Source organism: Triticum urartu, chromosome 5 (genome assembly GCF_003073215.2).
Source record: "Triticum urartu cultivar G1812 chromosome 5, Tu2.1, whole genome shotgun sequence".
NCBI classification, from domain to species: Eukaryota; Viridiplantae; Streptophyta; class Magnoliopsida; order Poales; family Poaceae; genus Triticum; species Triticum urartu.
In genome coordinates this window covers 33350656-33372247 of record NC_053026.1, presented here as the reverse complement: position 1 = coordinate 33372247, position 21592 = coordinate 33350656, and the positions used below count along the sequence as shown (strand labels likewise).

Sequence of the window (21592 nt, the reverse complement as noted above, 5' to 3'; positions counted from 1 at the left end):
AACATGCTTGGGTTGTGCCGCATTTGGGGACATGCAGCCCAAATAAGTCGGGAGAACATCGCAGACACGGCCAATTGATAGCAAATGAAACAACAACTAAAGCAATGCTCTCTTGAGAGAAAAAAATAAGCAGAGTGAATTAACTCACCTTGTCAAGGAGAAAGTTTCGTCGTTATCTAGAAAATGAATACTGCTACTATGTAGGCAGGTCGCCACCTCCAACATGTAGTGATCGTCACTGCTCGACAAAGGGTAACTGAAGAACTATGGTTTCACTAACCAAGTTGTGAGAAAAAATAGTCAAGGAAGTATAAACAGTATAACATTCATCTATTTTAGACTTATGAAACTTTGAAATTAACTGTGGTTTTCAGACTTATCCCCTCAAAAAAATAATCTATTTCAGACTTATTACGACTTTGCATAAACGAGTTGTCAAAACTGAAGAACAAAACAGCGTCACTGAACCAACTCATTCAGCGAGCAAACAAAAACACTATTGCAAAACTTGCAATTCCAGCATATGCTCTCGTCATGCAAAAATCATCCAAATTAGCAATTCTAGCTCGGAAAAGTATATATTTTGTCCCTGAACTCTTTTAGAAGTATAGAAATGGCCCCTTAACTAAAATATATGCTCAGTCATTGACGTTAAATAGAGTACAATTTCTCCTCAAATTATGTTATCCCTTCTTGATCTGTCATTGATGAAGTAGCAACTGTTAGTGATGCAGATTAGTGTTTCATATAAATTTTGGTCCAATATATGTTTAGCTTTGTCTGCCTAAACTCTTCTTTCCACACAGGAATCCCAAGATTTACATGTCTTCAGTAATGGAATGGAAAAAAATATTCATTGAAATTATGTCAATGACCTGGCTTGTTCTAAATCTTGTTCTCTATTATTCAATAATGTGTATGATGCTTTTAAGGAAATGGTTATGATGGCTAATAAATTAATTGCATTGCTTTTATGTGCAATTTGGATGATCGGGTAACCTGATGGTTCAAAGCTGAAACCTGCCATGGATTGCAATGCCTAGCATTCCATGCTAGATATTTCTTTTGCGACGATAGGTGTTTCGTCATTGTTGAAACAACAACTGCATTCTACTCTCCCAACTAGACCACTGGTGCTTCAGTTTTTTTATCAAGGTAATTCAGTTATTGTGATGCACAACAGTCACTGGTAGAAAAAGGGCCTGTAGTCCCGGTTCGTAAGGGCCTTTTGTCCCGGTTCTGGAACCGGGACTAAAGGGTCGGTACTAATACCTCCCCCCTTTAGTCCCGGTTCAAACCAGAACCGGGACAGATGGGCATCCACGTGGCCGCTGCCGGTAGCCCAGGCACAGGGGGGCTTTTGGTCCCGGTTGATGACATAAACCGGGACCAAAAGGCTTCCACGCGTCAGCAGCTGGCTGGAGCTAAGGTTTTTCTCTTTTTTAAAAAAAAGTGGCTGTTTTAGGGGTTTAGGGGGTTATTTTTAGGTTGTTATTAGCTAGCTAATAGAGAGAAGTGTCCTCTCTTATATCTTCATCCTTGGTTTACCAACGCTAGCTACTGCTATGTTCATTTCACCCGCAGATATATAATAACTCATGCATGCCCGCATCATACATCATCATATATAATAACAAGTCCTACTAATCAAGCATCATCATACAACTTCTACTCATTATTAATAATTAGTCATACGATCATCATCCTCATAGTCATCAAACCCAACCCTACATAATTGTTCTTAGCACATGATCATCAGTATCAGGTAGGACCTAAACACACTTAAGGTAAAATAGCATAAAACAATATAGACCCTGACTCTCCATTATGAAGAATGGAGATCATCCTGTCTCCAATTCTTGCGCCTCGCTTCCTTTTGCTTCCAAGAAGCTCTTTACGACTGTCCATACATTTTTTCCATTCTTTGATTGTCATGTCTCCACTTCTTTTAGAAATCCGGTATGGACAGTTGAGATTCGTAGGATGACCTGGATATATGTTCAAAACACGAAGGCTGCCGCCATTCAGATACATCAAATGAGGCACACAATCCTCTGGGATTCTCTGTTGAAAAACATAGTAATAACTTCGTAGTTAGCAATGATGTACTAGTTTTAGAAGTATGCAAAAAGATGCACGGATGTCGTAATAGTAAAAAATCTTACCAGGGTATCTCCATAGTAGTTACCGTAGTTCAACACATGCACTAGTGGCACGTATTGACCATAATGTTGAGGAGTTCGATTGTAGATATTGTAATTCTCAAGATCATTACAAAATCCAACCAGATGAGTTTTCTCCTTGTAAGTTAACTCAGAGCCATCGGTGTAGTAAGTTCTATCTACCATCTTCTGCACATTCTTTGATACTTCAAAATAAGCTGTCAATGAAAATAAGCTGTCAACTATTTTGAAATGAACAATATAAATTAGTTAATAATTAACTATGTTTGAGAAACTCACATAGCGATAGAACTGGAGGCGTATCAACAAGGACCCAAATGTCCATATTGTCTTGATCGATTTCAAGATCACCAAGATCCATGGTGACAAGCATACCCTCATCAAAACCATACAATTTGCAAAATGCTTCCCAATTTTTGCAACCAAAATGGGTTACGCTCTCAGCATTATATAACTTTACTTCAAAATCCACATCATGATGGGTCCTTAGGTGAATTTTCTTCGTTTCAAAATTTTCATGGTCTTCAAAATCCATCCTCTCCAAGACATAGCGTCTTGCATGGCATGGGATAAACTATACTCGAATTGTAAAAGATGAAAATTACACGTTGAAATAGTTGAAGTCATGCTTAATAATGAAAAAAAACACTTGTCGTCGTTGCGTACCGTTTCAACTTCGAAGGTCTCCTCGAGCTTAATGTTGAAGCGCCGACCATCGTCCAGGTGAGGCCTGTCGCACTGACTTCGATCGTCGTGGCACCAGTCGCACTCCCCCGGGAGACTTCCGTCGTCCGATGATGACATTTCCTATACGTTCATAATTCAAAGACTAGTTCTTGCTAAAAATAAACTACTTCTATAGTAAAATAAACCAGTTTTATTAAATCAACTAGTTCAACTACTAAGCACTTACTATAAATAGAATAATGTAGTACTTACTAAAAATAAACAAGTTTACCTAGTTCTAACTAATTCTATTAAACACGTTCTAAGTAGTACTAATTACTAAAAGTTATCGTGGAGGGGGGTATATCGACAACGACATACCCGATAACAAAAATAAGAAGAGGAAGAAGAAGAAAAAAAAGAGGAGAAGAAGAAGGAATAATAGAGGAGAAGAAGAAATTCTTCTTCTTTTTCTCCTCTATTCCTTCTTCTTCTTCTTCTTCTTATTCTTCTTCTCCTTCTTCCTCTTCTTATTTTCCTTTTTTCTCTCCTTCTTTTTCTTCTAAATATGAACATACACGTAAATTGACAAAGATAATTCTATGAACAAAAAAATCATAAAAATTCTATGAACAAAATTACAACAGAAAAAAATCATAAAAAATCTATGAACAAAATTACAACAGAAAAAAATCATAAAAAATCTATGAACAAAATAAAAATTCTATGAACAAAATTACAACAAAAAAATTCATAAAAATTCTATGAAAAAATTGACATATTCTTTGCATATATATGAACACACAAACTTTTGCATATGCAACAATAATATCACCAAAAAAATGTATGAACAATAAAAAATTCTAATTTTTGCATCTAAACTATACATCTAAATTAACTACAACAATTCAATTAACTATACATCTAAACTACGCATCTAAATTAACTACAACAACTCAATTAACTCTACATCCTAAATTACGCATCTAAATTAACTACACATCTAAATTAGGAAATTACGCAACGGGCCGGGGCGGCGATCGATGAGAAGGCCGGCAGGACACGGGGGCGACGGTGAGGGGCGTGGCGACGGCGACGGTGAGAGGCGCAGAGACGGCGATGGTGAGGGGGCGCGGCGCGACGGGCGATGAGGAGGCAGGGGGCGGCGACAGCGACGGTGAGGGGCACGGCGTCGGCGGCGAGGAGGCAGGGGGCCACGGGGCGGCGACGGCGTCTGCGGCCGCGCGGGACGGCGTCGGAGGCAGGGCGACAGCGAGGCGCAGCCTGGCGGCGTCGTCGGGCGGGGAAGAACGAACTGAATGAAAAATTTCACAAGTGCTACTTATATAGACGAAGCATTGGTCCCGGTTCTGACAGAAACCGGGACCAATGGCCTTGCGCTGGCGCGGTGGTGGGAGTTTAGTCCCACCTCGCTAGTTGAGAGTGACCAGCACCTGTTTATAAGCTCCGCTGCCTCTTCCCTCTCGAACCCCTCTGAAATGCAGGCTTATGGGCCTAATTGGACACTGCAATGCCTGTGGGCCTACTGGGCCTGCTGCGGGCCTGAATCCTGGCCCATGGTTGGGTTTCTAGTCGTATTCAGGCCGTGCTGGCCCAGTAGGTGGCATTTTTTTCTTTTTTTCTATTTATTTTTTTTTTGTTTCTACTTAGAACTAAATACTTATAGTTTTTTAGTGATTTCTTTTTTCTTTTAGGTCACAAAAATTATAAACTTTCTGTTAGTGCCATTAGCTTTAGAATTTGAATAGTTTAAATTTGAATTTTTAAAAATTTGTGTGAATCACTAGTTTATGAATCACTAGTTTACTAAATTTGTGTGAAAACACTTTGTAGAATAGTTAAAATTGATTTTTGAGTCAATCTTTTTCCTGCTATTTAATAGTAGGTGGCACTTTTTTTTTGTTTTGTAGTGATTTATTTTTTATTTTAGGTCACAAAAATTATAAACTTTCTGTTAGTGCCATTAGTTTTAAAATTTGAATAGTTTAAATTTGAATTTTTTAAAATTTGTGTGAATCACTAGTTTATGAATAACTTTACTCAATTTGGTAATTTTAGTTAGTCATAACAAATATTATAGGCATTTTTTTCCTTTTTGCTATTTATTTTTTCATTTCTACTTAGAACTAAATACTTATTGTTTTTTAGTGATTTCTTTTTTCTTTCAGGTCACAAAAAATAAAAACTTCTCTGTTAGTGAACATAGATGCACTTATAGAGAAAATTAAACATAAATTCATAATTAATTTCTATTTATGAATTTAGGTCCAATTTCCTCTATAGGTGCATCTATTTTCACTTTGAGAGGAGCTCAACAACGCAGAGAGGGACGGGCTTATAAACAGGTGTGGGCGCCCATTCGGTTGGCGAGGTGGGACTAAACTCTGGGCAAACCCTTTAGTCTCGGTTGGTGACATGAGCGGGGACTAAAGGGGAGTCTTTGGTCCCGGTTCATGCCACGAACCGGGATCAATGGTGGTGGGCCAGGAGCCAGGCCCATTGGTCCCGGTTCGTCCCACCAACCGGGACCAAAAGGTCCAGACGAACCGAGACCAATGGCCCACGTGGCCCGGCCGACCCCCTGGGCTCACGAACCGGGTCCAATGCCCCCATTGGTCCCGGTTCTAGACTGAACTGGGACTAATGGCCTGACCCGGCCTGGACCAAAGCCCTGTTTTCTACTAGTGAGTACAAACGGTGAGTTTACATAGATATATATAAGGTTCGGCTACCCACATAAAAAAAAGTAAGGTTCCAGCTCTGGAACTAAAGATTGGAGTTGCAGAGAATAACTTAAGAGGGCTTTTACGTGGGCAACCCGCATCCACTTGCAATGGGCCGAGTAGGGAATACCAATGGCAGTTGCGGGTAATTTGGTTGTAGTTGAGGTGGCGAAGGTGTTGTCGGCCGACCTTTATTAGAATTGAATTTATAGTTACTGCGGTGTGGAGTTCCCCTCTCCATCCCGACCCCGATCCGATCCCAATGCCTAAAAGAAAACGAGAAACCACGCCGCTCGCCGCCACCGCCTCTCCTCCACCGGGACCGGGACCGGGACCGGGTGCGGGAGCGAGCGGAGAAGCCACGCTCCGCCGGCCGCTCGCCGCCACCGCCTCTCCTCCACCGGTACCGGGAGCAAGCGGAGATCCCGCCCCGCTGGTAAGATCCGCGCGCCTTCCTTCGTTCGTTTTGCTCCATCTGCCCACCTCTCTCGGCTTTTGGCTCTGGCTCTGGCTCTGGCTCGATCCCTAACCCTAGCCCGCCTCCTCAAGCTCCTTCCCTTGGAGGTCCGTCGCCATATGTTCTCGAATCCCTTCGGTCCCGGAGATCCCAAGTTGGCTTGACGCTAGCTCCCGGAAGAAACCCAACTTTTCCCTCTCTCTAGCTGCATCCTTGTCCATCACGCATGGGGATGTAAGACATTCCTTCCTTCTCTCCCCATTGGAGAAGCATATACAATTATTAATTGATTGATTAATTAAACAGTACATGCATTAGATTAGACCCAAAGTCCAGCACAGCAGAATCCCTAAATTTACTAGTCAAAGGGCCTTCTGGTTATATACAGTACATACGTACCCTGACTACGCACACCACACCACACCACGGTGCTACTTAATTTAGTTTCAATTTCATCATCATCATTATGGAACAAGGAAATTTAGTTGTCTCTTTCTGTTGCTTGCTTGTACTACTTCACCAAGGAATTTATTTACTTTCTCAATCTATATATAAAGAAACACTTTAATTTCGATTAGGTTTTGTCCTCATTGGTTGAATCCATTCTTTCTTTGTATATATCTGCATATATGTACATACGTACAGTTTTTTTTCTTAATCTGCTGCTTCAGCTTAATATACTATTTTATTTTACATGTTGAAAGAATGCACTGTTCAAAGTATATATATTGTGTTTTCGTACGCTGGTATTATTTCGCTAGCTAGGATTTTTCGCAGTTAATGTTCTAAAGCACTTTTTGGGTATATATAACATTGTAAAAACACACAAAGGCTGTTAGCTAGCTAATCCCAATCTCACCTAGTCACCTTGATTAGGCCCGAACGTATATCCATGCTTCAGTAAGTTCTTGGGTTACATCGGAGCTTATATTAGGACCATGCAGCTTGGTCCAGAAACTCCCTCCTCTCTTTACTCTGTTCTGGTGTCAGCAGTTTTCCTAGTCTTTGCATTTTTAGGCTCTTTACCTTACCGTATACTCAGCAGGCTATGTATGAGCTTATATACATGGCTCTGTTCAGCCAGGATTAATTTGGGATGGCTAAATCCCTACTTGCCGGATATAGAATATTAATTAACTAGCTTAGCAATGGTGGTCTATTGGTGCCACTTGATCCTGCTGCTGATTTTTTCTTTACATCCATCCATCCTTATAATTTGCAAGACACATCTCTTGTAGCTTAATAATTTGTAACAGTCCTGTCCTTGCGTGGTTCTCATTGCACAAGTCCAACTAAGCTATATATGTCAAATTTGTCTAGTGGCCCTTTCTTAGGACGGTTTGTATCCGTTTTCTTTGTTAGTTTGTGTGTAACCAGGCTGCTTTCTTTCCCTTTTTTCTATTTCTAACTGAACCATTCTGGATGCTTTTTGCATGTTTGCCAGGACGGACAGTTGATACAGCCAGCTATGGATAATATCACTCCAATTCTAAAAGATGCTCAGGATCCGGATAACAACATAAGGCTAGCAGCAGAAGGCAAACTCAAGCAGCTCCAAGAGCGTAATCGTTCCAACTTCCTCCTGTCCTTATCAGCAGAGCTCTCGAGTGAGGCAAGTCCACCCGAGTGCAGATGCCTTGCTGGCATTATCCTGAAGAACTCTGTGGAAGGAAAGTATTCTGAAGATAACAGCCTCCTCATCAAACAATGGAACAACCTGGATCCATGTATCAAATCCCAGATTAAGGAGTCATTGCTGATAACACTAGGATCTTCAGCTCCTCAGGCGAGGCATGCCTCATCACAGATTATTGGCAGGCTTGCATATATTGAGACACCCTCCGAGAGATGGCAAGATCTCATTGGCAGATTACTGCGCAACATGGCACAGCAGGGTGCATCTCCTACACTAAAGCAAGCAACTCTAGAGGCGCTGGAGTATTTGTTTGAGGAGGAGAACTTGAGGTTCGACAAGGACACAATTAATGGTGTTCTGGATGCCGTCATCCGGGCAATGAACCACCAGGCAGAGAAAAGTTCTGAAGTCCGGCTTGCAGCGGTCAAAGCTCTACGGAATGTTCTTACGTTTGCTAACTTCGCAAATGATGATGATTGCAGAAATCATATAATGACTGCAATCTGTGATGCAGCTAAACACGATGAAGCAGCGGAGATCAAGCATGCAGCATTCGTCTGCCTTACTGCAATTGCATCCAATTATATTATGGAGTTAGAACCTTACATGGAAACCACACTCAGCCGTACAACTGAAGCTTTGGGCTTGGAAGGAGGTGTGGAAACAGTTGCACTTGAATGTATCGAGTTCTGGAGTACTATTTGTGGAGAAGTGATTGAACTCAGAGAACGAAAAAAGCGTTTTGCTGATGCTATCCCGAGTGCAGATTGTCACTTTACTGAGAAGCCCCTCTGTTCGCTTGTTCCACTTCTGCTACAAACTCTGTCGTTACACCAAGAAAGAGATGTTGATGAACTGAACATCTTCATGAGTGCTGTGGCATGCCTAGGCCTCGTCGCTAGAACTATCGGGGATGCAGTTGTTCCACTTGCAATGCAGTTTGTCGAGGGTAACATCAAAGTGGCAGATTGGCGTAGTCGCAAGACAGCTATTTCTGTACTAGGCGTTATGCTTGAAGGGCCCTCTATTGAGAAACTCGCTCCCGTGGTCGGTTTGTTGATGGACAGGATGGAAGACCCACACATGGAGGTAAGAGGCACCGCTGCATGCACTCTGGGGCGGGTGTTTGAGCTTCGGCATTCTCCAGCTCTTGATAAAAGATTTTTCACAAATGAAGACTTTCCACGCATCATGGCTGCGTTGTCGAAGAGTGGTAAAGATGTTCCAGAAGTGTCCAAGGAAGTCTGTGGAGCTATATATTTTCTTGCCCGAGGTTATGATGTGGCAATCTCATCTGAGGTGGACCATTCAAAAAAGCGAATCTCATCTGAGCTTTCACCTTTTCTTGGTGGTGTTATTGATGCTCTCCTTTCTGCTTCAGAACTTGATATGAAGACCCCTTTCGGGCTTCCAGCATCTGCATCTGCTTATGGCGCATTGATTGAGGTTGTGAGAGTAAGCAACATATGGGATTTGAATGCTGTACTAGCTATTATAGTTTTAATGCCTCGTATCATGAGAAGATTAAACACCACGCTTGATGCCAAAGCAATTTCATCAGATGACAAGACTAACAAGCACGATCTTCAGGCATTGCTGTGTGACGTACTGCATGCCATAATCGAAAAACTGGGCAATTCACTTCACGGGGACAAGGTTAGGGAGTCTGCTCCGTTTATGTTGCTTCAGTTTTGCCGTGTCCTGACCTGCGACTGCTCTACTGCACGTGATAAAGCAGCGCTCACCATTGGTGCTCTCGCTCGTGCTGTTGGTCCAAAGTTTCTGGATTTCATGCCAATATTTTTGCAGTATTACAGTGTGAAGCTATTTTCCCCAATCTATTTAGAGGCGATTGGCACTATCTTTCATGCCTTGGGAGATGAAATCCTGCCATGCTGTGATCATATGATGGATGTTCTTTACAAAGGTCTCTCACAACCCGAGCTTAAACCTCAGATTTTGGCATGCTTTGGAGAGATTGCTCTTGCTATCGGCAAGATTTTTGAGGAGAAGTACCTGAAGGCTGTTAGGAAAGAGCTGAAAGAAGCTGCTAACCCAAGATATTATGATGAGGATAAGGTTGATTACGGTAACCAGCTTAGACAGGGAATATGCAAGGCTTACTCTGGCATATTGAGGGGTATAAAAGACCGAAAATCTGGGTTGAAGGTAGCAGCGGATCTAGTTGAGTTCATTGAAGCTGTCTCCGAGGACAAGAGCAGGTGCACATGATGTTCAATGCCTTCTTTTTGGTCAACTGTTCCATACGATTAACATGGCATCATTTTAATTAGTTACCTTGCTCTTGTTTCTTATATGGGCGACTGTCCCGTACAATTATTTGCACATGCCATCATTCTAATTAGTTGCCTAGCTTGCTCTTGTTTTTTATATGGGTGGCTGCTCCATATGATTATTCGCACATGCCGCCATTCTAATTAGTTGCCTTGCTTTTGTTTTTTATATGGGTGACTGCTCCATAGGATTATTTGCACATGCCACCATTCTAATTAGTTGCCCTGCTCTTGATTCTTGTATGGGTGACTGCTCCATATGATTATTTGCACATTACCATCATTTTAATTAATAGGCGACATAGCCCCTAATTGCTCTCCCATAGTGGTTACTCGGCAAGGGACTCTATAGTTGCCCTTCTACAACAAGTTAGACTTCTAACAGTGTAGAGCAAAGTAGATAGTATGAGATAAAATGAAGAAAGGTTGGCAGACCAGGCAATTTAGTACTCCCTTTGTAAAGAAATATAATTACTTTTAACAGTGTAGAGCAAAGTAGATATTATTAGATAAAATGAAGAAGGTTGTCAGACCAGGCAATTTAGTACTTGTTCTGTGAAGAAATGTAAGAGCGTTTAGATCACTACTTTAGTGGTCTAAACGCTCTTATATTTCTTTACGGAGGGAGTACTAATAATCTGGAAAGAAAGGAACCCTGTTCCTGTTTCTCCCAAATAGACTTTTAAAAGGTTGGTGGACCAGGCTTTTAAATGTCATTTGCTGATATCAGCACTTTCTTTTATTAGTATAAAATAGCTAACTAAGCCGATCAATCAATAGAGAAAAATGCACGAGTTGAAACCAGAAAGCTATGCAGTTTCAGTTCATTTTATAGTGAAACAGTAATGTTAAGACACATATAGAAGTTGATATTCATTAATTTATTGCCCGTCTAAAGCACCTTGAAGCACACACTGCACTTTGAAATGTGTCCTCTAGCCAGGTGCAATTTAACTTGGCTGTTGTGTTTTCTGGAGCATTCTTGTCTCAGGATTACAACAAGGAATGTCGCAAGTTTCAACATTATAATTTCCTCGTAGTGATTCTACTTGTTAAATTTGTCGCCTGGGAGGAACTTTCACTCTCCAAGCTATATATGGGTAGTCTTTCCTTCCCATGAGGTATTAGTCAAGTATTCCCCTCCATTACATGGGGTCATCTCATCCAGTCAATAATCCATCCCTTTTATCTTGTCAACTTGCTACCTTTCATGTAGCTCAATAATCAGAATCTTTTTCGGGACTATTATTTTCGGTCTAGATGCAAAGGATCTTCACAGAAGGGGGTTGTTGACTGAAAGAAGAAATGCGTCTGTGGTAGAGTACTTGTAATGAGTAAAGACTGTCATAAAAATTAGGTGGATACCTTGTTTATTATAGAAGCTGAAATTCAGGAACTGTTTACTTTGTGAAACAAAATGCACAATCTGCAAACAAAAGGAATCCCTTTCTATCAATTCCATGTTTTATAGTAGTATATAGTTTCCTCTTGCTGCTGCTGCTGCTGCTGCTTATATGATTATGTTGTGCATCTTTGATTTCTTTGTTTCAGGGGTGTAGGGGTGACATATTCTGCAGTTGATGTGTTGGATCAGTTTGGTTTCACGGCGGAGTCATGGAAAGAAGGACTGATTTCGGAATTATGGAGGTAGTAACATATATGAGGAGGAACTCGTTCTGCTTCTTTTTTGGCAAGTTGCCACAGATGCATGGAAGGACAGCAACATGTGTGTGGCGTTGGTAGTATGATGATGTATTTTGGTGGCAATTGGATGAACAGCCAAACTGAACTCGTCTAGTCGTTGGCATATGTCTATTTGCTAGCTGTTGTTGAGCTTGCAGATTATATATGATTAACCGATCCTGAATTCCTGATTGTGACTGGTAGGGTGTGCTGTCGACCAGTTGTTGGAGCTGGCTGTGCTGTTGGCATGCATGAACCATATATATTACTCCCCCCATTGCTAAATATAAGTCTTTTTAGAGACTCCAATGCGAACTACATACGGAGCAAAATGAGTGACTCTAAAATATGTCTATATACATCCATATGTAGTCCTTATTAACATCTCTAAAAAGATTCCTACTTCCTAGTCTAAGGAGGTTGTTGTTTAGGTGCGTAAATGAGAAACATCTGAAGCACCCCACAACTGTTGGTTGTTCTGTACTGCATGTCGGTGTTTCTCTGTTTTTCATTTTCCACTCTTGGTGGTGAGGATCGACCTGACCGGTATTCTTTCTGAGCTGAGCAGAGCAGTGTGGATATGATTTTCAGGACAGCTTGCTTGTTGCTATATATGCATGGTTTAATTTTCATGACTGAGATGGCTCACTTGTCTGAATCTTCTATATCTTCTTTATTTGATCACTCACATGAGCAATTTATTTGTTAATTCCATTCATAGTTACACACGGAATCTCAATTCGGACAGCATCTGCGTGCAAAAACAATATTAAACTAGCAGACGGAGGCACGGTGTCATGCCGCGCCCGTCGTGAAGCGTGTGTATGTGGTTTTGTTGTTTTTCTTATAGAAGAAAAGAAGGCGGTGGGTAAGCGAGCTGACAGTTGGTAATGTGCAAACCAATTTATAACTTAGATAAATACCGAAAGGTATTAAAAAAAACACTTCACCCATGGTTACAGTCAGTTATCTTTATATCTTAAATGTTTCAGCCAAAGTTGTTCCTACCATGCTCGCCAAAGTTTGAAAATCATTTGGTTAAACTAAAAGTTTTACGAAATAAAGCTTACTTCGAACCAAAGAAAAATTGTCTATTATACATTTTAAAGATCTCATTTTACATATAATACCCCATCCTACAACAGATGAAAATTTGCATTAGTGGACGAAGCAAGATACAGAAGAAGGAAAAACACCAAAAAAAGTGATTAGAAAATAGAAAGGATTAAACTTTATACAAAGGTCCACTCTTTTAGGCTCAGTATTGGCAGCCCAATGAAGAAAAAAACAACTATGTGATTCTTTCCTGCAATGCATACAAATTTTAGTTCACAAAACAGTAAAAACTGAATGAAAAATACTCTAGTAAAAAGATAGAATCTTTGGCATGACAGTGTATCGACGATTTCTTTATACATGATATTTTAAGTAATATTTGTTGCATCCTATAACCCTTAGTCGTGAGAAATAGCACGCATGAGTAACGGAATTAGAGATGCATTGTCAATCAAAATCTAGCATACTTCTCACAGTCTAAATGGATACTCAAAGGTACATAATTTTCTTTGATTTGCTTAGTCTATGGTGTCCTGTAGAAAAAGTTGTTAGGCATCGCATCATAATTATCTTAATTTTTTATAGAAAGTAGAATGAGCAAAGAATGCTTACACCTTGTACCACTCATAAAGTTATATGGATAGGGTGTACGTGTGTGCATTTATAGGGATGCGCGTATTATGTTGTATTATGTTGGCACTGGTGCTCGTATTTTTCTGGATTTATTTCAGGCGCTCCAAATAACGTTATAGGGGCATAGTGTACATGCATGTGTTTATAAAGGTGAGTGTGTGTGAGCATCTATGCTGTACCATGTTTAGCAGACACAAAAGAAAGAACCGAGTAGTATCCAAAAAAAAAACCGTGTCAGTTAGGAAAGCACTTACGCCAAAGTACTTCAAACGCATGGCATCAATGCTCCTCAGTAGCTGGCGATATCCGTTCAGTGAGAGGAGACGTTCTTGTACACTACGAAGGCACTGCAGTGGCCTCGACGATCTCAAGATGTTGTTTATCAGCTTAATATCTCGAAGGTTCTCGTAATTACAGGATGTGCGTACATGTATCTATAGGGGTGAGTATCTATGCATATACGTGAGCATCTGCATTGTATTGTGTGAAAAAATTAACAAACACAAAAGGAAAAACCAAGTAATGAACAAAATGAAAAACCAATGTCAGCAACTGCATTGACGCTGGGCCACACGGCAGTAAAAAAGTTCAAAAAGAACAAAAGATCGAAGAAAAACCGGTGGACCAGAAAGAAAAAACAAGGACACGTGTCCACGGAGAGAGAGTGCTAGCTAACATTTGGGAACTCATGAGAGGAGGCCCTCCTTAGCCACTTTAATTATCTTACATGTGTTTATAGGGGTGAGTATCTATGCATATACGGGAGCATCTGCATTGTACTGTTTGAAAAAATTAACAAACACAAAAGGAAAAACCGAGTAACGAACAAAATGAAAAGCAATGTCAGCAACTGCATTGACGTTGGTCCACACGGCAGTAAAAAAGTTCAAAATAACCAAAAGATCGAAGAAAAAACGGTGGACCAGAAAAAAAAACCAAGGACACGTGTCCACGTCAGAGAGAGTGCTAGCTAACATTGGGAACTCATGAGAGGAGGCCTTCCTTAGCCACTTTAATTATCTTATTATATATTCAGGGTTTACCAAGCCCATAGTTGAATATTAATTTTTGCCCACTTGTCAGTCCTTTTTACATAGATGTGTATTTCATCTCATTAGTAGGGGAAGAAGAGTACACTACAACAACACTAACACCAAAAAGTTTCAAGTGCAAGTCTGTGAGAGTATGAGATTGGTGTAATATGTTGGAGGATTGTATTGATCCTCTCGGACGAGTATCTACTATCCCTATGAAAACACGAGAAAATAAATCCAAATCATCATCTAGACAATCTAACGATAAAATCTGAAGGTCTAAAACCTCTCAATGCTAAACTAACCTAACATCTTCGGTTCCGGTAAGAAAAAAACAACTAGTCTCTTCCCTATTGTTTCTCTATTCAAGATAATTGCTTGACCTGATGCAATAAATTTTCTTGAAAATTGAACCTTCCCGCATATATAGCTTACGTGCAGATGGTATGTCATCATAGTGACTGTATTTATTTGTTTGCTAGGCATAACTTGAGAAATAGTATTGTTATATTACTTGCAAATGTCTTAGTATACTTGCGAAACCTGTTGTACCGTTAGCTGCATCTCTACACTTTGCTCTAGGTAGCATCTATGCATCTCCACACGACATGGCACCAAATGTAACAAGTTCAAACTGTGAATTTCAATTCATTTCAGAATTGTTCTATTTCGTTGCATTAACACAACAGAAGAGTTCACTCACAAGATTTTGTTTTGTTGACTGGAAAGTTCATGACAAGATAGTAAACTAATTTTTATTTTCAAAACATCACATGGATGCATCCTATTTCAAAAGTCAGGATTCATATTCTAGATTTTCTTTTAAACAAATCATTCTAGCAGGCATTTTCAGACAACAAGCTAGTATAGTTCAACCGCCAACTAAAGAGATGCAATTATGACTTGGAAGCCTGGAGGGATATGGTGGAACAATGAGCTGCACCGGACCTCCGCAGGGGCTTCGACATCTTGGATCTAAACGATGGTATCAGATGGGAGATCCGAACATCAATGCTACAATACAAGGCGTGGCAAAGGATTAGCGGCAAGGTCGCACTGGCACATCCATATTCCAACAATGAAGGGCTCCTTGGCCTCTCTATGATGCAGAACCTGAGGCTGCAACTGTTCTACGCGACCCAGAAGGACCACAATGAGGTGTCTCTATTAGGACCGAGAGTATATCGACTGATGGGGGGGGGGGGGGGGAATGGGAGATTTAAAATTTCTTTCAAAACTTTAAACCTCTCAACACAAAGCAGCGAAAGAAGAACCAGAATAGGAACACTAAAAGTAAATGAGCACAAACACACGAAGATAAAAAAACTAAACAAGAAGGACTATGCAAAATTTTTGATGAAAACAACGCTAAACTTTCGAGTAGTAACAAAGAACTTTCACGAAGACAATGCTGAAACATAATGGAAGCAAGACAAACAACATAAGTTGAAAGTATGAACAAAATAGACCTGACAAATAACAATCCTATCAAGAGATGTTCATCAGGACATAGCTCGGTTGAATAACAAAGTAGCGCCAAAGGGTGAGCAGATGAGCATACATACAAACTACTTTGAGAACAACGAATTGAAATATACTAGACAAGATAGACTGGGTGCACATAAAGATCAGTGAAACATAAGTTATCGTGGATACCTATACACAAAGCATAGAAAATAAAGTACCAAAGAAATTGCAGTAGAGAAGAAACGACCAGTGGTGCTCGATGGTGATAGATGATTTGGTAGACCAGTTCATCGTTCTGCAAAAGAGATACGTCTGGTTGGAGGGACTTGTGATTGAACACATGAGCAAACCTTTGTTCATCCTCTTCTCCTTCAACACGAAGCTGATCAGACTTGGTTGATTTCACTCAAGGTAGACGCTTATCGACGATCTCCAAACCTTCGACAGACTTGCTTCACGAACCACAATTACTCTTGGTTGCTGAAGTCTTTGCTTGGTAAAGACTAATAACCCACAAGTATAGGGGATCGATTGTAGATTTTTCGATAAATAAGAGTGTCAAACCCAACGAGGAGCTAAATGTAGAATTAATATTCTCTCAAGTTCCATCGACCATCGGTACAACTCTACGCACGCTAACACTCACTTTACCTAGACACTAGTAGAAAAAAGGCCTAATTTGAAGCACATTAGTCCCGGTTTGTAACTGAACCGGCACTAATGTCACATTAGTGCCAGTTCCAACGGCTAGGCAGGCGGTGCTCATTAGTACCGGTTCGTGGCAAACCTTTAGTACCGGTTCGTGCCACGAACCGGTACTAATGAGGTGGTGGCAGGCTTGTGTCAGGCTGGGGCCCGACCCGAACCTTTAGTACCGGTTCTTGCCACGAACCGGGACTAGAGACGAACCTTTAGTCCCGGTTCATATAACCAACTGGTACTAAAGGTCACACTATATATAGTGCTTCGTCCAGCCCGAGCCGAAGCGCTCCGTTCTTCCCCTCTCCTCTGTTTTCTTCCTCTTCCTCTCGAGCACACGCTCCATTTTTGCCAAAATTTGTGAGGATTTGAAGGCACCCCATCCATCCAAGTGATCACAAAGGTTTGAAACTTTGTCCTTTCATCTCTCATTGCTAGATTAGCTCTTGCAATGCTCTATAAGTATAGTGATTTGTTGGTTTTATTTTGGGAGGAATTATATGTGGTAGTATTTGATTTATATGTAATTTGAGGTCAAAATATATAACACTTAGTTTGCATATGTGTGTGTGGTTTACTTAGTGCCTTCCCATCTCCGTCCTAACCACCGTCGATCGCCCGCACTGTCCCGTCGCTGGCACCACCTTGTGGTGAGCCTCTTGTTCTTATATTTTTTATATATAAAAACATGTTTGTGTGATTTAGATATATAGTTACTCGTATAATTATCTTACCCGTACGTTGTCTGTTATACATAATGCCATGGTTTTGATATCCTTCCCCGTCAGCCCTCGTCTGGGTTATGATTCGGATGTGGTATATTCTCTTTTATAACTATTTGTTGCATTTGGTGTTTATGACAAATTATGCCCATCAAGTTGACATAGATATTTTTATCTAGGAGGTATGTGAACGGAAATTCCAACCGACCCTATTGTCGAGAGGTCAAGTTTAGTTGAAAGAGAAAACAAGTATTTAAAAGAAAAATTGAAAAGAATTGAGGGGGAGAAGATGGAATTGGAGTTGCATGTTGCCGATGTCGTCGATGATCACAAGATCAAGATGGAGAAAATGCGCTTGGAGATTAGAAAGATTAGAAAATATGTCATTGATAGTGAGGCTTGGTATCACTATGCTGTTGGATCAGTTGTTACCTTAGTTGCGATCTTGATCGCATTTGTTGTTGCATTTAAATGCTTTATCTAGAGAGTTATTTGTATGTTGCCTTTAAGTGTTGTATGAACTTTATGTATGAAAGTCTATTAATTTGGTCTATTCGGTGCTGTGTAATGAAGATGAGTCGGCAATGCATGTACGATGAGTGATGCTCTCCCCAGTTCGTTAATGGTGTGCAAACTTTTCTACTTGCGGCTGGGGCAAACAAGAATGATCATAATTACTCTAAGTCAAGAACCATTCACGTCCACCTGGTTGAGTCCGGTATCAGGCCCCACTATAATGTTTGGATCAAGCACGGAGAAAGAGGGGTTATGATGGAAGCCAATGAAGAAGAATAGGACGACGACAACTATGTTTGCCATGGGTTTCCTGAATACGATGGTACAACAATGGGGGAAGAAGCTGAGCCGGCAATGCGGGAAGAAGCTGAAGAAGAGGCATTAGATGAGCCCGCTGATGATCTAGGTCGGGCCATTGCCGATGCAAAGAGAAACTATGCAAGTGAAAAGGAGAAGAATAAGTTGCAGCGCATGTTAGAGGATCACAAGAAATTGTTGTACCCGAATTGCGAAGCTGACAAGAAAAAGCTAGGCACCTCACTGGAATTGCTGCAATGGAAGGCAGAGAATGGTGTGTCTGACAAGGGATTTGAAAAGTTGCTGATAATATTAAAGAAGATGCTTCCAAAGGACAACTAATTGCCCGAGAGTACGTACGAAGCAACGAAGGTTGTCCGCCCTCTAGGGTTAGAGGTGTAGAAGATACATGCATGCCCTAATGACTACATCCTTTACGGCGGTGAGTACGAGGATTTGAACGCGTGCCCGGTATGCGGTGCATTGCGGTATAAGATCAGCCGCGATGACCCTGGTGATGTCAAGGGCGAGCGCCCCAGGAAGAAGATTCCTGCCAAGGTGATGTGGTATGCTCCTATAATACCATGGTTGAAACGTATGCCAAGTTGATGCGATGGCATAGAGAAGACCGTAAGAAAGAAGGGAACTTGAGAGTACCCGCTGATGGGTCGCAGTGGAGAAAAATTGAGAGGAAGTACCGGGAGGACTTTGCAGGTGACGCAAGGAACATATGGTTTGGTCTAAGTGCAGATGGCATTAATCCTTTTGGGGAGAAGAGCAGCAACCATAGCACCTGGCCTGTGACTATATGTATGTATAACCTTCCTCCTTGGTTGTGCATGAAGCGGAAGTTCATTATGATGCCAGTGCTCATCCAAGGCCCTAAGCGACTTGTGACGCCCCCGATTTAATCGTACACTAATCATACACGCAAACGTGTACGATCAAGATCAGGGACTCACGGGAAGATATCACAACACAACTCTACAAATAAAATAAGTCATACAAGCATCATATTACAAGCCAGGGGCCTCGAGGGCTCGAATACAAGAGCTCGATCATAGACGAGTCAGCGGAAGCAACAGTATCTGAGTACAGACATAAGTTAAACAAGTATGCCTTAAGAAGGCTAGCACAAACTGGGATATAGATCGAAAGAGGCGCAGGCCTCCTGCCTGGGATCCTCCTAACTACTCCTGGCCGTCGTCAGCGGACAGCACGTAGCAGTAGGCACCTCCGGTGCAACAGGAGTCATCGTCGACGGTGGCGTCTGGATCCTGGGCTCCAACATCTGGTTGCGACAACCAGGTAGAAGGGATAGGGGGAAAAGAGGGAGAAAGCAACCGTGAGTACTCATCCAAAGTACTCGCAAGCAAGGAGCTATACTACATATGTATGCATTGGTATCAAATGGAATAAGGGTATCATATGTGGACTGAACTGCAGAATGCCAGAATAAGAGGGGGATAACTAATCCTTTCGAAGACTACGCTTCTGGCAGCCTCCGTCTTGCAGCATGTAGAAGGGAGTAGACTGAAGTCCTCCAAGTAACATCGCATAGCATAACCCTAACCGCTGATCCTCCCCTCGTCGCCCTGTGAGAGAGCGATCACCGGTTGTATCTGGCACTTGGAAGGGTGTGTTTTATTAAGTATCCGGTTCTAGTTGTCATAAGGTCAAGGTACAACACCAAATCGTCCTGTTACCGAAGATCACGGCTACTCGAATAGATTAACTTCCCTGCAGGGGTGCACCACATACCCCAACACGCTCGATCCCATTTGGTCAGACACACTTTCCTGGGTCATGCCCGGCCTCGAAAGATCAACACGTCGCAGCCCCACCTAGACCAACAGAGAGGTCAGCACGCCGGTCTAAACCTAAGCGCCCAGGGGTCTGGGCCCATTGCCCTTAGCACACCTGCACGTTGCGAACGCGGCCAAAAGCAGACCTAGCCTAGTGGCCTTCCAGTCCAATCCGGCGCGCGCCACTCAGTCGCTGACGTCACGAAGGCTTCGGCTGATACCACGACGCCGGGATACCCATAACTACTCCCGCGTAGATGGTTAGTGCGTATAGACCAAATGGCCAGACTCAGATCAAATACCCAGATCTCGTTAAGCGTGTTAAGTATCCGCGAACGCCGACCAGGGCCAGGCCCACCTCTCTCCTAGGTGGTCGGAACCTGCCCTGCCGCTCCGCCTCAAAACTCCACTCGCGGGTGCTCCTCAAGCCGACCCATCTTTAGTCACCACATGTATCATGTATAAAGTATATAGTATATACCCGTGATCAACTCCCGAGTGATCACGGCCCGATAGTATAGCATGGCAGACGGACAAGGATGTAGGGCCACTGATGATAAACTAGCATCCTATACTAAGCAATAGGATTGCAGGTAAAGGTAACAACAGTAGTAGCAAGGACAGGCTATGCATCAGTATAGGATTAACGGGAAGCAGTAACATGCTACCCTACTCTAATGCAAGCAGTATAGAGAAGAGTAGGCGATATCTGGTGATCAAAGGGGGGGCTTGCCTGGTTGCTCTGGCAAGAGAGAGGGGTCGTCAACTCCGTAGTCGGACTGGGTAGCAGCGGCGTCGGTCTCGGTGTCTAGCGGAAGAAGAGGGGGGAAGAAACAATGAATATAATGCAAACAGATGCATAACGATGCATGAAAAGACAAGTAACGGTGCTAGGGGTGCCCTAACGCGGTATTAGGTGATACCGGTGAAGGGGGATAACATCCGGGAAAATATCCCCGGTGTTTCGCGTTTTCGGACAGATGAACCGGAGGTGAAATGTTGCAGGTTCACTATGCTAGGGACACGTGGCGGATGAACGGGCTGCGTATCCGAATTCGTCTCGTCGTTCTGAGCAACTTTCATGTATAAAGTTTTTCCATCCGGGCTACGGTTTACTTTATATTAATTCTTAAAAGAATTAAATCATTTTTAAGATTTAATTAATTAATTTAATTCAACATTATCCAGAATAGTGTTTGCTGACGTCATCATGACGTCAGCAATTGACTTGGTCAACCTGACAGGTGGGTCCCGTTCGTCATTGACTGTTTAAACTAATTAGGGTTTAATTAAGCTAACTAGTTAATTAGGTTAATTAAACATGATTAATTAACTTAATTAATTAAATTATTATTTATTTATTTTTAATTCTTTTTATTATTATTATTATTTTTTTAATCATTTTGGGCGTGGGCCCCGTTCGTCATAGGCCCAGGGGGGCTTATCGGGCGCGGGTTAACGGGGATGGAGCGGAGCAGAGCCACGGGGCTGCGCGGGCGGCGACCCGAGCAGGGCTGGGGCACCAGCACCACAGCAGGCGGCGGGGCGGCCAAGCAGCGCCATGGCACGGGCACGGAGGTGGAGGTGGTGAGCGCGGTGGCTACGGGCGCAGGCCTCGCGGGGCCGTGGCGAGGTCGAGGCGAGGCGACGGCGCAGAGCAAGCAAGGCAGCAGTAGCCAGCGGCTGCAGCGGACGGGCAG

At 42.1% G+C, this 21592-nt stretch overlaps 1 protein-coding gene across 2 annotated transcripts; it reads left to right on the top strand.

Moving 5' to 3' along the window:
• Window positions 1-5821: 5821 nt before the first annotated feature.
• On the top strand, window positions 5822-11860 carry LOC125507724 (importin subunit beta-1-like). Of its 2 annotated transcripts, none has more exons than XM_048672216.1 (3): window positions 5822-6029; window positions 7495-9908; window positions 11532-11860. In XM_048672216.1, exons 1-3 carry the CDS (start codon window positions 5856-5858, stop codon window positions 11629-11631), a joined length of 2688 nt encoding a protein of 895 aa, XP_048528173.1. In that variant the 5' UTR covers window positions 5822-5855; the 3' UTR covers window positions 11632-11860. The 2 variants fall into 2 exon arrangements, with proteins under 2 accessions (XP_048528173.1, XP_048528172.1); XM_048672215.1 differs by lacking the exon at window positions 11532-11860 and adding an exon at window positions 11197-11448.
• Window positions 11861-21592: the final 9732 nt, after the last annotated feature.